Source organism: Lipotes vexillifer, unplaced genomic scaffold (genome assembly GCF_000442215.2).
Source record: "Lipotes vexillifer unplaced genomic scaffold, Lipotes_vexillifer_v1.1 scaffold265, whole genome shotgun sequence".
Classification (NCBI taxonomy): domain Eukaryota; kingdom Metazoa; phylum Chordata; class Mammalia; order Artiodactyla; family Lipotidae; genus Lipotes; species Lipotes vexillifer.
In genome coordinates, this window is record NW_006795112.1 from 1,580,771 (window position 1) to 1,598,869 (window position 18,099).

General features: G+C 37.6%; 1 protein-coding gene across 3 annotated transcripts in view; it reads right to left on the reverse strand.

The window, feature by feature from the left end:
- The window catches only part of QTMAN (queuosine-tRNA mannosyltransferase), a 310,769-nt gene that overhangs the window by 18,950 nt on the left and 273,720 nt on the right, over positions 1-18,099 (reverse strand). For 2 of the 3 annotated variants that reach the window (XM_007467471.1, XM_007467472.1), the window contains one exon: positions 6,655-6,764. The exons of the other annotated variant lie outside the window; for it this stretch is intronic. In XM_007467471.1, the coding sequence (XP_007467533.1) occupies positions 6,655-6,764 (110 nt within the window). The remainder of the gene's footprint in view (positions 1-6,654; positions 6,765-18,099) is intronic. 3 annotated transcript variants of the gene reach the window in all.

Genomic DNA, 18,099 nt, shown 5'->3' on the forward strand with positions numbered 1-18,099 from the left:
AGGGAAAGAAGAATCCTGATGTAAGGCTTTGGCTGTTCATAGAAAAAAGTATTTGGTTCAGAGTTATCATTTGTGAGAAATTATTAAGTATACAAACACATTCCATTGATTTGATATCTTAAGTATTTGCTTCTTCTTCTTTAAAAAAACAAAACAAAACAAAATACCATCTTAAGGGCTAACGATGTGACCTTGCCATGAGAATTGGCCTAAGCTAAAAATATTTGCATTGAGGAGCTTTTTGGTTCATTTGTAACATGGAGTGTGATGGATGCTTTATGTGGCAGAATGACCTTTCAATTTTCTGGATTAAAAATAATTAAAATAATGGCAAGAATGAAATTTTAAGGTTCAGCATCATTAATGTCCTCTTTTCATCCAAAATTCATTAAAGACTCATTCCGTATAAACTCTGAAGAGAAGTCCATGAGTCTTATAATAAAATCTGCATAGTAGTTTTGAAAGCAATTCCCTCCCCGCTCCCAAATTATATAACTGTGCTTGAAATCCTCAATATAACTCAAAGGAGTAGATAGGGTGGGTGGTTTTATTATTATTATTTCTCTTTCCCATCTTCTCCTTTGTATGGTACAGATGGATTAACTGAGGTTAACCTAGAAAGCTACAGGACCCAGTCCCAAACCTGATCTTCTGACTTTAATTCTTATAAATCAGAGTTTCTCAATCTTGGTACTACTGACAGTTTAGGTTGGATACTTCTTTGTTGTGAGGGCCGTCCTGTGCACTGTAGGATGTTTAGCAGCATCCCTGGCCTCCACCCACTAGATGCCAGTAGTACCCTCCCCTCCCCACAACAGTTGTACCAACCAAAACGTCTCTGGGCGCCGCCAAATATCCCCTGGTGGTGGAGGGCAAAAGTACTCCTAACTGACACTATAAGCTTTCCAAAATGCCATCACCGTAAGTGATATTAACTCCATTCCCACAGAGAGCAACTCGACTGCATATCAACTCAGCTTAATGGGACACAGTTGCTAGATGTGTCTTCAGACACGAGCTGGGTTGTCTCTAGCAAGAAGGCTGTGGGCAGTACTCTCATATTTGTTAAAAGTTCTTTATTCAACACGGAGAGACTCACCCAGACTAAGGCAGATATCTTGGGTCGGCCTGATTTTCTCTCTGATGGGCCACAGATCATGATGCATGGTGGTCAGAGCTATGGTGGTCAGTAGGGCTTTTCATCAACTATTTCTGCTCTCCTCCATTCTGGGCTCAAAGCAGGATTGCATCTCCTGGCTGCCCCTTAGAGCTGGGCAGTGCCTTGCAACAAGTTCTGGCCAAAGAGTCGAGTGGAACCCTATGTCACTTTTAGGCCAGAACAGTGAACTGCTAATGGAAGAACATTCTCTTGCATCTGGCACAGTAACTGGTAATGTTTGTGATGGTGGTTGCTTGGGTCTCTCTATATGCTTGGGACCCTGAGTGACCATACAAATAGAACACTACTGCTCACCTGCAATAAACATAGAGCATGAATAAAAAATAAGTGTTGAGTGTTTTAAGCCACTGAGATTTTTAAGGCTGCTAGCTTGGCATAATTTAGCTTATTCTGACTGATATAAGAACTGAAAGATGAGAACAGATTGAAAAATAGATTTAGGGTAAATCGAGGTCATTTATATGAAAACAGAAAATATAATATAAAACCACTTAGAACTTCCTTAAGTCCTAGGGTTCTCTATTTTCATTCACTAACTCTCTAATATTTGGAAATCATTTCAATGTAGGTTTTTAATATATCTGATACAGTATGTAAACTACATTATTCTATTACACCAGACTTATTCTTTCATTCATTCAAATAGTATTTATTGAACAGTAAATATATACCAAGTATTATTTGGAATATCTTCCCACTTCATATTGTTTTTAACACCTTTCTTGTGATGAAGACAGATGGCAGAAAGAAGAGGGAGTTCACTTTAATATCAAAGGAGTGATATATTTAGGAAATGAATTTGAGGTTTCGCGGGGGTTCTTTGTTTATTTGTTTTTAAACTTTCCATTTGCAAAGAGCAAATGGAAATGATTTCATATGAGTAGCCAGGAATTTTGGAAATGATTTCATATGAGTAGCCAGGAATTTTCCACCATTATCACCTCCTGCTGTCTTACCCATAAAAGAGGGATGATTTTGTGGATTTCCACATAGAGGAGAATAGCAGAGAGGTGGGCTGACAAGGTTTGAATTGTGGATTGATATCTGGATGGATGCGTGATTTCAGGCAAGTGCCTTAACCTCCCTGTTTCTGACTTTTCGCAGCTGCAATATGATAATCACAAAAGTGCCTAATTCACAGGGCTGTTGTGACGAATAAACAAGGCAATGCACAAAGGGCTTCTAATAGTACCTGGCACATGCTAAGCGCTCTAGGAACTGATGGATAATGCACTGGAGTTAGACTACTTCCGTGATGCAAACATCACAGAAGATGTTTGTTTTATTCACCACTTCATCTTAAAAATCTAGTTTAGTGCTTGGCATAAAGTAGATATTTAAAAAACATGTGTTGAATACATACAGAAGTGAGTAGGGATGAGGAGACTGACTCCCAGGTTCTACTCCTAACCTTGCCACTACCTACTGCCCGTCTCGCCCACTGTGCCCAGCTGTGAGAACTTGGAATAGTCACTAGATAGTCCTAGATCTAGCATCTCTTTTGTAAAATGGAAGGATCATGCAAAAGAATGATAAACTATGTAGCTATAAACTAGAATCGATAATCAACTACTACACTTTTCAGAAAAAGGATGATAATAACCTTACCGCAACATAATTTGGAAATAATCAACAGTATGAAGACTCTACAAAGTTGTTCTACTGTGGTTTTAACATTTTCAAAAGAAATTCAATGGAGGTCGTCTGCTTCATCAAAAAGGGCGGTAAAACTCACTAGCACTAATGCCATCACTCAGATATGCTACCTTTCCCTACCAGTTCTGTGTAGAGGGAAGGAGAAAGAAGTTGGTTATAGAGTAATTAATGTACAAACTTGCAACTAGAGTAAGAATAAGTCCTGGAGATCAAAAATGCAGCATAGCGATTATAGTCAACAATACTGTATTATATACTTTAAAATTGCTAAGAGACTAGATCTTACATGTTCTCACTGTGAAAAAGAAATAATAATGTGATGTGTGAGAGACCTTAGCTAGAGCTACACTGGTAATCATATTGCAATATGTAAATGTATCAAGTTATCACATTGTACACCTTAAATTTGTACAATGTTATATGCATAAATCTTACCTCAAGGGAAAAAAAAAGAGTATTTTAATGGTCCTGCCATCATGTATTAAACCTTTCTTGGTTTTCCAATACATCTAGGCTTGTATGTGAAAGAGCAAAACTTGACTCATAAGGAGTGTAATCAAAGTGACTCAAGCCTTCAAAGTCTCAGTTTTTCCATCTATCAAATGGGATAATAACACCTACGCCTTTGGGATTATCATGAGCATTATATGAAATAACCTGGCAAAGGACCAAGCAAGAAGCAAACTTTCAATAAATAATAGCAATTAACAGGATAATAATGATTATTATTACAATTATTTACAAGAAAACCACTTCCTCACAAATGTTAACAGTGTTCAGAGTTATCCTTCTGGCTGATACTGCACAGTGTATAAGTTGGTTTTAGGGTATGGGTTTTAGATATGCTAGTGGAGCACCTAGAAGAGAAAACAGGCAAAGAAATGTATGCCTGCTAGGTAACCCTTTGTGTGAAGTGCTGGATGGTGAGGTGGGGAAAAGAAATTAATGTTTAAACTTAGAGAAGCAGTTGGGTCAGACAACAAGAAAATGGAAAGGTAGCACAGCATAGTGGTTAAAAGTATTATGTATTGATAGTTATGTGACCTCACTTAATTTCTCTGTGCCTCAGTTTCCCCACCTAAGAAAAATGGAGACAGTAATACTGAGTGAGACTGTTAAGAAGAGTTAACATTTATAAATGGCTTAGAACAATGCCTGAAATACAGCAAGTGCTATATTAGTGTTTGTCAAACTAGGACAGTGATACAAATGGCAGAAGTTACACAGAACTGCCTGTGAAGAAACCTTTGGAGTAAAGACTAGCAAGGTGGCCTTCTAGGAGCACAATCTGGAAATCTCCCAGGCTCAGTCATCCAGCCAACAACTTGGGCTCCTCCTATGTGCAAGGTGAAGTTCTGTAGCCTTAAAGAGAATTGATTCACATTTGAAGTGACAGAGATGGGCCAGAGGCAAGGGCAGAAAGGTGCTCCAGTTGGGACCGGGAATAACAGAAGTGTGTACGTAGGTAATATGACCCTTCCTATGGTCTTCCACAGCATTCCCTAATGATCCCACAGCATCCTAGGTACCTGTTAATTATATGTAAGTGTCTCCCCAAGGCAGGGCTCTCTGAGGTGCAGACTGAGTCTTGTACACTGTAAAATCCCCCTTCCACAGTGCTCAGTAAGTATGTGTTGAGGTCGAACCAAAGTGAGGAAAAGAGTGAGCCTGTAATTACTGAGCACTCAGTTCTTGGGCCCCTAATTGCTCCCCAATCCACTTTCAATCCCCAGTGCTGATCTAAATAGCTCAGTGTTAACGTGTGGGAAGGGAGAGCTGTGATCCCAAGGACATGGCCCTTTGAGTAAGAACCTAGTCTTCTTTGTAGTGGTGGCTTAAAATTACCCAACAGTAAAGCTGGCTACAAAGCCTCCTGCTTAGGGATATCCTCCAGCCTCTTTCCTCAGTTCATCCACAAACACCTCAAAACTGGCACAAACAAAATTGAACTCACTAGCTTTGCAAATGAGCTGATTTTTTCTTCCTTCTTTCTTGACAGCCATCCATCTATCAAATTCTTTTCTGTGTTTTCCTTGAGAACGTCTCTCTCCTACAGCCCTCTCACTAATCTCTCTTCCACCACCTCACAGAATCACACTTGTATGACCGCTGCAGAGTCTCACTGCAATTCTGCCTACATATCACTGCAAGATAAATCTTCCTAAAATACACGCTTTATCATATTTCTTTCCAGTTCAAGACCGAGGCTCCCTATTTTTTACCTTTACCTAGTCTACTTTGCTCATCCTCCATACTTTGGCCCTACCCTGCCCATATATTACTTACTTATTAAGTTTTGCATGCAGAATCTTCTATTCTACTTAGTGACCTCATAGCACTAATCACTGAAATTGTTCTCTCATTTAAGTACAATATCTAAAATACTTGCTTCTCTATGCTTTGCCCATGTTGTTTCCCCTTTTGGAATATCCTAATCCTTTGGCTATTCAAGTTCTAGCTCTTAAATTAACAGCCTACTCTAAGCCACATGTGTCAGTACTAATATATGATTACATTATCCTGTGTTTCCCTCTGTTTACCGTCCTTATGCAAAAGTGTTCCCTCTTCAGGAAAACTATAAACTGCTTGAGGGCAGGGAGTTTACATTTTTATCTGTTTATTCAACAAATATTTATTGAGCTCCAGCCTTGTACCAGGCACTGCACTAGGCTCTGAGGTACCGTGATGAACAAGATAGTCATAATCTTTGTCCTCCCAGCACCTACATTCTAATGTTTATGTGTGTGTGTGGCGGGGGCGGGGGGAGTGAGATAACAAATTACACATAATTATATGCTTAGAAACTGAGGGAGGCACCATGAGGTAAAAGTATAGGGTGCCATGAGACCATTACAAAGCTTCACATTGAAAGAAAATGCCCTTGAGCTGACAGCGAATGAATAAAATACAAATAGGCAAATGTGCAAAGGTTTAAAGAAGGCTGGAATCTTAGAGGAACTGAGAAAAGTTTGGTGTCCATAAGTGCAGGGGGCAGAGGATGAGCCATATCAGATGAAGCTACTGAGGTACAAGCTGGGTGTACTTCCTTGTGTTGTACCAGAATCAAAAAGTACTTGCTAAGTGAGGGTAAACTTTAAGTGGTCCTTAAGAGTCATAAAGCATGATGACAGAGGCCATTTCTGAACTTTTCTTGTCTGTATACTTGGAGTTTACAAAAAAAGCTGAATACCCAAAGCTTAAAAAATATGAACACCTAAGTGCTTAGGACGGTGGTTGGGATGATGCAGTGTGAAGGAAATGGCTTGGAACAGGCCCCATATGGCATTAAGGATGAGAAGACCTGCTGCTATCAGCTTTGGATTTTTGTTTGTTTTCTCAAGTTCAGTAAAAAAGGCATGGACCAATGACAACTATGATATGTGTCTACTCCACATTACAAGTTTGATGCCAAAATGCTTTACACTGGTCACTTAACAGATGGTAATATATTTCAGCCATTACCAACGTGAGTAGGAATCAAACCAGTGACCCCAGCGGTGAGAGGGTGTATATCCAATTACAAATTCCCACTTTGCTTAGGTGTTAAGATGCCTAAAGCAATATATGTTATTTACATCAGGATGCATTGTATAAACTATATTTGATAAAAGAGATGACTTCACATTCTCAACTTAAATCAAAGAATGTTTACTTAAGTATTTTTTTAATTGAATCACACTTTAATGCCATCGTATAACCTTTTGGTTAACAGTGCTCATCTTGATTATTCTAACAAAGGGAAACATGGAAATTAATACTTAAGTTGTACAGCTTATGTCATCTATAAAAATACACACTAGAAAATTCAAAAGAAACACCTGGGACATCTGTGAAGGTTTCTCCAAGGACAGATACGTGGAAATTGAGTCGTAAGTCCTTAAGATGCATCAATACCTTAAAAAAACTCTCTGGATCTTTATCATGCTCCCTGGAAATAAAAACACAAAACAAAACTTGTGATATCTTAGGGTATGTGTTAGGAAAAGTGTTTTCACTTCTCATAGTATCAGTTCCTCTCATGGTCTACTGTTAGTTAGGAGAGCCTCTGGCATCCAAGCTGAGATCTTCCCTCACCCTTATACTGTAGCATTAGTATTAAGTGTTTTCATGAATCTAATTCCTCTATCATGGATCAAAACCCAGTCCTATTGAAGTCTCAAGGCTCTGCAGCCTTTTATTAAAGGAGAATCTGTTTTTTTCACATTTTTTGGTTAGACTATAGAAAGTCTACTTATTTTCCTTTCTCCTAAAATGGTTAATTTTCCACTTAACACAGGTTTTTAACAAAAGAAAAGACCAGTCTTCAAAGGACGATTCTCTACTGATCATGAGAATGTACCAAAGATGCTTTTCATTTCCATGAGTCTGAGTACCTCTCTCTCACATTTACTGAGCCTCTTTGTGTCCACAAGGAACACACAGTTTAGGGAGTGAGATTACAGACTCTCTCACTAATCTCTCATTTTTAATAATTGAATGGAGAATTATAAATACATCAAAAGGGGGTAGGCCTGAGTCTAAGTCCGCTGAGTATTAACTTAGGAGTGGAGGTTAGTCAACGCATAAAAGAATAGTAATAAAGATAATTCTTTCATTTAGTAGAAGCTTTGAAAAACATGGATTATTTTTGTTTGCTTAGCTTGTCAGTCTTCTTTGTAATGACAGAATGAGAGGCTAAAGGACACTAAAATTTAAAAAAATCACCAGTTCAAGAAATCACACTAAAATGGAATGACTTATTTTTTACATTCTAAGGTGTGAATATTTCAGTAGTTCTTGCATTTAATTACACTGTTTTAAATTATCTTATTTCAGACAGATGTGGACCAGATGTCTTCAAAATATTTGTTTTTTCATTTATAATTCAGAATTTAAACTTATTTTCTATATTTCAGAGAAATAGTTATATATCAGCAATTGAATTTCTCATTTACCAACTAATTATGTAAAATAAATCTGTAAATTGATCAAACTGCTATATGAAATATGAAAATTATATCATTCAGGAAATCTCATGAAAAATGACATCTGCAACCCTAAATGTGTTAATTCACAATTCAGTCAATATTTTCAGTATCAAGAATTAAAACAAATGCATCTTCTGATTAACATTTTAAAACGGCATGTATAATCTCCTGGAATTGTAAGATCTTATAGAATTAGAGTTCTGTAACAATTTATTTTAAGCTCTCAGTTTGATTTGCTTCAAATAATAAAGAATGCAGTGGCAAAATGTTCACTGCTTTTTTTTTTTTTTTAACATCTTTATTGGGGTATAATTGCTTTACAATGGTGTGTTAGTTTCTGCTTTTTCATTGCTTTTTAAGATGATGGGTATTACACACATGTACCATTGGGAAGTTTTGGGGTAATTCTCACATATACTACTGCTGTGGGCAAGAAAAAAGACTCAAAACAGTTTAAAGTAAAGAATACACCATATGTTATCTTCAACCATATCAATCAAATAGCTGCCACCTAACCTGTAGTATACGTTATTTTACTCTGGATCTCTTGGAAATACGTAGATGAAAAGAATGGAAACAATATAACATAATATATTTTAAGGAGGGAGTAACACTACAGGAAAATCTAGCCACTCAATTCTCTAAATTTTTCATTCTGAGTTCCAAAAATTTTGGCTATGGGTCCCTGAGAGAATATCTATTCTAAATATTTCCTGCTGCTTGTTGGTTGGTTGGTTGGTTGGTTTTGTATTAAAGTAAAAGTAGATGTGGTTTGGGCTTGGAAGGAGGTTTAATTGGGTAGAAGCTGTAGTTCTTAAAAGATTCCAATGTGAATATTTTCAAAGCAGCAGGCTTCATGAACCTATATTTTCAGTGTTTCTATACAAGATAAATGCATGACAATCCTACTATATTCTTAAGATATTTTTTATAGGTGGACAAAAGCTCTCATATTCAAGAGTCACTTTGCATAAGAACACAAAAGAGATTTGCATGAATCCCCTCTCTTTTTGTTTAAACTATAATATATGGATGAATGTAAGGTGAGATTCTTCTTCCATATAATTATCCCTCAGAAAAAGAGGCATCTTATCTAAAGTCCTTATAAAGTCTCTCACAATACCAGGCACTCTCTCAATTACTTTATTTTGAACAAAGTACAGTTTAGGGAAATAGCATTAACCTGAGACGCCAACTGATGAGAATTTTGGATAGTTTTAGCAGTCATTCGCTTGATGGGACCGGTAAAAACAGAAGCCAAGGGATTTAATACTGAGTTAGTAATTATTTTGGGAGACATGACCTAAAAATTCAAAGTGTTTTTGAAAACAAGTATTTTAAAGATCACTAAAAAAAGTAATAGAGTAAGTGGTTACTGGAGACTATGAGTAGTAAGTGGGTTTTTATGGCCAGAGAAAAGATTTCCAGTGATGGCATCATACGGTTTCACAATCTTGCACCCCAAACCGCTTAGACTGAATTCCAGATGACAGGTGGCAGAAACATACCAGCTGCCTGAAAAGGTGGTACCATTCTGATGTCAAGAATGCACGGGAGGGGGAGTTAGACTAAAACGACATCATAAACTATAAGGTTGAGAAGAGAGAAATACTTCTAAAAATATTCTACAAGATATATGCTTTAAAGTATTATCTATGTCTAAATTAGTAGATTACATATTATAAGTAGACACTTGGCCAGTTCATCCATGCCCCTCAAAGTTTACATAGTCAATTTAGCTGAAAACTTTTCTCGGTTTTCTCTTTAGACAAATGGGAAATTGCCTACTATTCAGAGAATCATTAAAGATGTGCACAGATATCCAGCCACAGCCATATATCAAGGCACGGATATAGCAATGACAGAGCTCAATATATTTTGTCAAGAGAGGAACTCACTGCAGATATCCAATGGATCATCCATGGATCTTATCCTAGCGCCCATAATATTAATGGACCCATTTAGCAGAGAATGTGAATCTGTCTTAAATTCCTTTCTAAGAAATCTAATGTGAAGTTCTCATACTTATGATTTTAGAATGAAGCATGAAATATAGGATGAGGTATTTTAAAAATAACATATTGGGCTTCCCTGATGGCGCAGTGGTTAAGATTCTGCCTGCCAATGCAGGGAACACGGGTTCGAGCACTGGTCTGGGAAGATCCTACATGCCACGGAGCAACTAAGCCCGTGTGCCACAACTACCGAGCCTGTGCTCTAGAGCCCGCGAGCCACAACTACTGAGCCCACGTGCCACAACTACTGAAGCCCATGCGCTTAGAGCCTGTGCTCTGAAACAAGAGAAGCCATCGCAATGAGAAGCCCACACACTGCAAGAAGAGTAGCCCCCAAGCACTGCAACTAGAGAGCCCACGTGCAGCAATGAAGACCCAACGTAGCCAAAAATAAATAAATAAATAAAAATTAAAAAATAAAAATAGCATATCAAGTGCCCCTTTTTGTCAACAGCTATCAGGATTAAACACACATTTAATGGTACCGTCAATTCTTTATAACCACATTTGTAGACTTACGGTCTCCTAAACTCTCTTCTTCTGCTCTCATCAATTGCTGGTAGGGATGTAAATTGCAACAATATTTTAGAGGGCAATTTGGTAATGTACATAATAAGCTTTAAATTGTATATAACTTTTGCCACAGTAATTCCAATTTAGAAAAGTTACCCTATGAAATAATTAAAGAGGTGCACAGAAATTCAGCCAGAGTATGTTCATAACAGCATTGTTTATAATAGCAACCATCTGTAAACAACATAATGGGATGATAAAGAAATATACTTTGACACATACATATGATACAATACGCTGCAGCCATGAAATAATTTTGTAGAAGTATATTTTTGGCATGGAAATATATTCAAGAAATACTGTTAAGTAAAAGGGAGGTGACAGAGCAATACACATTTTATGATCTATTTTTGTAAGACAAATGGATGTATGTGCCTAGAAAAAAGTTTGGGGTGAACTATACCAAAATGTTAACAGGGTTTATCTGTAGGGGCTACATTATAAATGTTTCTCTCTCTTTTTTTTTTTTTTTACATGTTTTCTATCATTCCTTTGATAAATATTTTTTATGTCAATCATTTTAATGCTTTAAAGAACCACCTCTAACATTCTGCCATAAAATTGTATTCATAAGGATTTTTGCTTAACTCTGTAGCACTTTTAGTATTTATAGTGGCATAATTCCTCATTTCCTGTGACACTTCTAGATTTGACAGCTGCCCATCAAGCAAACTTGATTCATCATAAAACATTCTAGAATATGAGTCAGAGTCCAAGTCTCCCAACAATTCCCACATTCTTGACTAGGTAAGAATGAAACAGTCTGGCTGGGAACTCATTCCTGTGCAGCCCAACTATGGCAGAAGAGACCAGAGCAGAATATTTCAGGCTTACTGGAAGCAGCAGATATAGCAAGAACAGCTTTTATTCCCAAATATTATTCAGAACATTTGAAAAGCATAAACTGTTTCCATGTGTTTTTTCTTCCTGTATCTGTTCTCTCTCTGTCGCCTTTCCCGTTTAGTTTTTTAGAGCTAAATTTCTTCTTATTCCTCACTTAACATTCATTCAGTAAATATTTATTGAGGATTGCTAAGTTTCTCCATACTTGTCACTTATACTCAACTGTTATCCTTTCCTGTTTTCCCACATAACTTTATACTTATTGAATGCAATCACTTTGATCTAGTTCCTTGCCTTGCCTGGGCAGAAACCTGGCTCTTTTCAGATGCCGTAACTTTCCCAGCAGCATGTCACTCTGGATTGAGAGGTCCATGAGGGAAAGATAAATGATGCCTGCTTTATTCACTACTAAGTACCCAGTGCCTTGCGAGTGGAAGACATTCCTTGTGTTCATCAATATTCGGTTCTTCTTTTTTTCTGGGCACACGAAAGACTCCACGTTCATCCCCTTCAAGTAGGAGAGGCCACAGGACTAGTTCTGACCAATGGATTGCAAGCTGATTGATGTGTGTCACTTCCAGGTAGAAATTTCTAAGAGCAGTTCTGGACAGCACTTTCTCTGTTGCAGTGATCCTTGCAGAGGTCTTGTATTAAGATGGTTAGGTTCAAAGAGTGAAGTGGTCTGGACTGCTACATGGAGAAGAGTTGCCCAACAAAGCCATCTAAACATGCAGCAGACTTTGAGTTGGTGAGAGAGTTAAACTTCTGTTGTGTTTAAGCAACTGAGATTAGGGAGTCTTTATTACTACAGCATAAGGTGGCCTATGCTGACTAATACATTATCTGTGGCATAAAATTAGCTGCTCTAAAAATATTTGTTGACTGAATAAAGGTGTAGGAAAAATAAATTACATTTATAGAGCTCCTGCTATGTGCAGGATCCCATATTAGGCACCTAATCATAATCTTAATTAAGCCTCTCAACCAAGTGGTCATAGAAATATAACTATTCTTTCATTTAAGATCACACAGAAGAGACTGAGTCTGTATTTGAAATCAGGTCTCATCACTCTAAAGTCATATTCTTTCTTCTGTACAGTCTTTGACTTTTCCATTTCTTTCTTCCTACATATAATGAGAAGAAAAAGAGAGCTGGTACCTTCAGTCCATGGCTTTGTTTCCAGACCATCAAGTGATGGACATTTCTTAGATTGCTACTTGAGGTTAAAACCCATTGGATAAGAGATGGTAATAAGAATAATGGGAAGTAATATGGAATTATATGATCTCTCAACACCATGGTTTCAAATTTCTTCACCTTTTCTGATACCCTGCTAACCTCCATCTTTGCTTCCTCATTATGAAGTACCATGTTACTTCCAAATTCAGTGATGTGTTCTTTATTCCAAAACATAAGGCTTCTATTTACCAGCTTGTGTTAGTCGTTATGATCACTTACTTCTCTATTATCCTTTCTAGGACCATAAACTCTCCACTTCCCTCTATATGCCTGACAACAATTACCAGTTTGGGTTTCCTGCCACAGGTGCTGCTTCTGCTTTTAAAATGGTGCTTCGAATAGAATTCAACCCATAGTCTTATGAGCCGTCAACTTCTCAGCCTCTCCTCCATCTGATACTACCAGTGCCTGTCTTTCTGTAACTCCACCAGCCCTCCCCACCATCATTTCCTTACAGGTGACTAAAACCAAGAATACCCACTGTGGCTTTCTCTGAAGGTTGTTCATACTGCATTCTGCCCTTTAACTTTACTTTCAGAGAGAGAGTGAAGGGTACAGTTCAGAGGCAAGTGGCTCTGCCACTGATCAGCAGTATGACTCTTTGTATGTTATATAACCTCACATAGCCTCAGTTTCTTCACCGTTAGAATGGGGTAATGATAATACCTACATTTAAAATGTTAGTTGTTAGACATATATACACTAACTAATAAGTATAAAATAGATAACTAATGAGAACCTGCTGTATAGCACAGGGAACTCTGCTTCACTTTGCTGTACAGCAGAAACTAACACAACATTGTAAAACAACTATACCCCAATTAAAAAAATAAATAAATAAAATAAAATGCTAGTTGTTAGGGATGAAGAAATGCCTGGCACCCTACAGATACACAATAAACTCTCATTCGCTTCATCGTTGGTATTTGTGGTATTTTAATATTTTAGAAATGTTAACCAATTTATTCCATTTCCCTTCTACCTGAACACATTCAAGAAACTAAGATGTTTTATGTTCGTTGCTTCAAGGAAGGCTTGCGACACGGGAAAAGCCCCCCAACCTCTACCAGAAAAAGGCGCAGTCTTCTTTGTTGGTCACAGAAGCAAAAGCCCTTGTAGAAATGGTAAGGACTTCCGATAAGTACAAGTACTTAAGCAAAATGCTATGTGACAGTAGCATACACCCTCCCACAACGTGTCACTGTTCTACCTCTAGACAAGAAACAAGGAGGACTGATGGGGGAGAGTTGAGGAAAACAGAACTGTGAGAGTCCCTGAGGCCATGAACTACACTTCCTGGGTTAGAAGCCGAGGAAGAAGCATGACCCCAGAGAGTGAATGTCTGAGGGTATGTATCTGGGCACACAGTACTAGGGACATTCGTGAGAGATTCCCGAGACATGGTAGGCATAAATGTGGAACCATAGTTTCCCTGAGTGTCACGGAAGAGTCACAGGGCTGCTGGCAGACTGATAAAAGCAAAGGATCCCTCAGCAGTGGCCTGGGAGGAATGAGGACCAGGAAAATGGAAGACAGAGAATCTTGAACGGCTTGAGCTTTCCATCACCATATTGAAATGGGCCATTGCACAGAAATTAAGTCATAGAAAAATAAAATTCTAATTTATGCATATCAGTGTTTCATGCCATCTGCACATTCATATTCTCATCTTTCCTTTTAGTAGCAGAGGGAGAGATGTCTGCCTTTCCAAATTCAAAGTCCATTAGAGCTCTAGATCTTCTACCTTGTCTCTTTGAGAAATCTGTGTTCTCATGGTCAGTTTCCTTCCTAAAGCCTGTAGGTGATCCTATCCCCTCCTCCACAATTTCTTCATGTATGTCTTGGGCACTTTTAAGTTATCCTTTTTACCTGACACCATTCATCGATGACAATAGTTCCAATAATATACTATTTCTAGGTGACTTTTCACAGATCCTTTCATCTTAGAATATTAGCTATATCCCTCCTTTCTTACCTCCTGTATCTTTCCTACAACTTTCCTCCCATTCTTTAATTCTGTTGGATGAAAATGCTCTCTAACAATACTAATTCTCACCTATGCCCCCCTTCATTCTCATCTTCTTGTATTTTCTCCTACATTTGACACCACTGACCATCTTCTGCTTTCTTAGAAGCAATCCTTGCTTGGTTTGCAAATAGTATATTTAGACTACAATCTAATGACCTAATGACAAATTACATCTTCCCACTCATTTCATCCAGCAGGCCACCCAGTGAAAACGATATTCAATGAATCATTTTTCCCACTAGGTCTCACAACATGGTCTCCTTTTAAATCTCCCCACTGCTAAGAGCTTAGACCCCCCAGGTTGTTTCTCTTCAACAATGATTCCCACTCTTCCCAGATATTGTATACAGTAATCTCACTCAGCTCTCTAATTTGTCAATGAGCTCTCTTTCTCTACAACTTTTGCCAGGAAGCCAATAGAAACCCATGACTCAAATAACTGATAGGCCACGCATTGTCTCAATTAAGATGAATGGGGTCTTCCCCACTCTTAGGATGTTACTTAGGCAGCAGCTACTGTTGCGCATACTTTTAAAGCATCACAATGTATGTAATTACTTCTTCTCAGACCTGGGAGGCTCTATGGAACTAAGCTCTTTCCCCAGTTCATTACTAAGTCCTTCTGTTTCCCTCTGTAATAAAGTTTCTCCTTGTCAAATGTGGTGATCTGGGCTGTAATTGGAAACTGACAAATCATTTAGATTTTCTTTTGTATTATAACATTTCCCTCCAAGAGATGTGTAGAAAATACATTCAAAACTGCTTGCTGGTTATCCTGAGAGCTACTCCTGTAGTCCATCTCCTAGAGTGAGAAATTTGTCTAAGGGAGAAGCCTAGGAAATTCTTTGACATCACTGAGAATTGTTGTGTTTTTACTTCTCATATAGGAAGATGCATGATTTTTGTTTCCTGTTTTACCCTGACTGCCAGGAAGCTTACAGTCAGGTTTTCCCGTGCTTAATCTCAGCATCTGTCAGATGGAAATAACAGTACGGAGAATACAAGAATAGAAATTTAAAAACTCACTGGACGGGCTCAATAGTAGAAAGGATATTGCAGAGAATAGAATCAGTGTTCTTGAGGTGAACAGAATTTACTCACTGTGAACAAGAGAGAAAATAGACAAAAATATAAAATAAGAAAGAACCAAACCTCAGGGACCTGTGGGACAGGAACAGAAGACTCAACATTTTGCAACATCACAGTTCCAGGAGGGGACTCTGTATGATTGCTTACAACTGTATGTGAATCTACAATTATTCCAATACAAATTTCAATGAAGAAAATGCCTGCTCAATGTAATAAAATAAAAATAATTCTGAAATATATGAAGTATGCACTGAAAGCCCCTATTTCTTACCCTTCCTGATTCTACTCCTCATATGTAACCACTACTAACAACTGTTTGGTGAGTAGGCTTCCTGACCTATTTCTATGCACATGCACAAATATATATTTGTGTGAGCGTATTTTTATATGCTTTCCTTACTTTATAAATATGAGATCATTATCAGTCATTCTGCACTTTCCGTTTTCATTAAATATATCATAGACATCTATCTACATCAGGGCATATAGATATCTCATTTAATAACGTTTACCTAATATTTCACAATTTAAAGTAAATCCTCCTACTACTGGACCTTTAAGTTGGTTCCAACTTACTGATGTTTCAAACAATACTTAAAGTGACATCTGGTTCTTTTTATAACATTCAAATTTCTCTTTTGTAGAATCCTTATTCATTCTTGTTTTTTCCTCCTACCCTGCAAATGTAGCCATCTCAAATCTCTAACGAAGATCTATTTCCCCTGTCCTATAATGTTTACCTGCCTCCTGGAACTATCCTACTTTCAAAGATTCACCTACTCACTCTGCTATGTTGTAAGTTCCATGAGGGCAGAGCTCATGCCTTTGTTTACCCTGTATTCTCCATGTGTAGAATTAGGCCTGGCATACAGTTTAAAAAGTTATTATTCTGAACTGACTCCAAATCTAGCTCATCTCTCATGAATCTAATCTTTTTATCCCCACTTATTATAAATTATCTTTTTTACTATTTATATAATGAGGTGAATACACAGAGTCTTCACTTGGCTCTTCCAATGACAACTCATCTATAATACTTAAAAACTAAGCTGTTGCCTTGTCGAACACAGCATTAATGACCTAGCTCCTCTCTGGTACTGACACATTCTCATTCTCCCAATGTTCCAGGACTCAAGCCCTGACACATTCTGAACACAAGGAGGCTGCTTCTAAGTTGTCCTGCTAATAAACTCATTACCAACCTTACTATTTTCTCCTACATAATTTAAGATTGCTTGATAATTTCCATTTCTGTAGTACAATGCTATCCCCTCATACCTTGACAACACCACTGAGCTTCAGACTCTCCCTCTGCCAATTCAGCTTCCAGAAAAACTCGTACATTATCCTCTTCTATGTGATTTTCCTTATATATTTCTTCTCTGAAATGCATACTAAAACCCCACTAAATTGAAATTAAGCCACCCTATCCAACATTCAAATATTTCAATCAACTAATTCCCTCAAATGAGTGTTGATACTCATATTCATTCTCATCCTCTTCCTGTCTCTGTGCTGTTTTCCATCCACAGCTCTTGTGTCTATAATTCCTGAGTCTGGAACACACTCTCCCCTCCTCTCGGCCACTGTTTGCCCATTGCCTCTTTCACTAACTTTGAGTTTATTGTTACTAGTAGTCATCCCTGTGAAATCCCATCTCACTCTGAATCCCTGCAAGAACATTCTCAAGTTACTGATGATTCCATGAATGTGTTCTTTTACATTATTTCATATTTATTTGTATGTTGTCCTCTTATAATTCATCTGAAATCCCTACCACAACAGTGAAATCCTTTGACTCCAGAAGTTGGTGGGTACTCAAAATATGATTTTGGAGTGAGTGAATAATAGCTCTGTCATGGCTGAATAGAGACAGTTATATTTTTTAGATTACAGTAGGATAGGTCTATGAAATGACATGAAGGATCATGGTTTTTTTTTTTTTTTAATGGACAATTAAACATGGCCTGGATTATTAGATGCCTTTCATCCAAACGAATTTCAATTCTTAATAACAGGTTTTCATATTCAGTTGTGGACATTTTGTCACATCTAGAAATGACAAGGTCTTCAATCATATGGGAAAGAATCTTAATTTGAAGAGAAAATTCTGCTCCAAAACTTCGTTCTCATTTAAAAAATGTTAAAGTAGAAATGGGCAGAGTGACTCATAAAAAATCCTTTCAATGGGAAGAAAAATGCTAAAATTCTGTTCATTTTATGTATTTCATCTTATTTCTAGACCCAAATGAGACTGCTGTGTTTTTTTGGCTGACACAGAGATCTCCTAGAAGAGACATCTCCCTTACTAAGCAGCAACTGCTAAGCATACCAGATTGCCATGGCAATGACTGTGGGAAAGGAGGAACACAGTATGGGATGTCTGTTCTATAAAGACCTGCTCAAAATGACGTGTTCTTGTTACTACATATGTTGCATTTTTTTCATTTTATAAACAGTATTAATTATGTATCTCCTCTCTTCTCCTACATTCTCATAAATGAAAT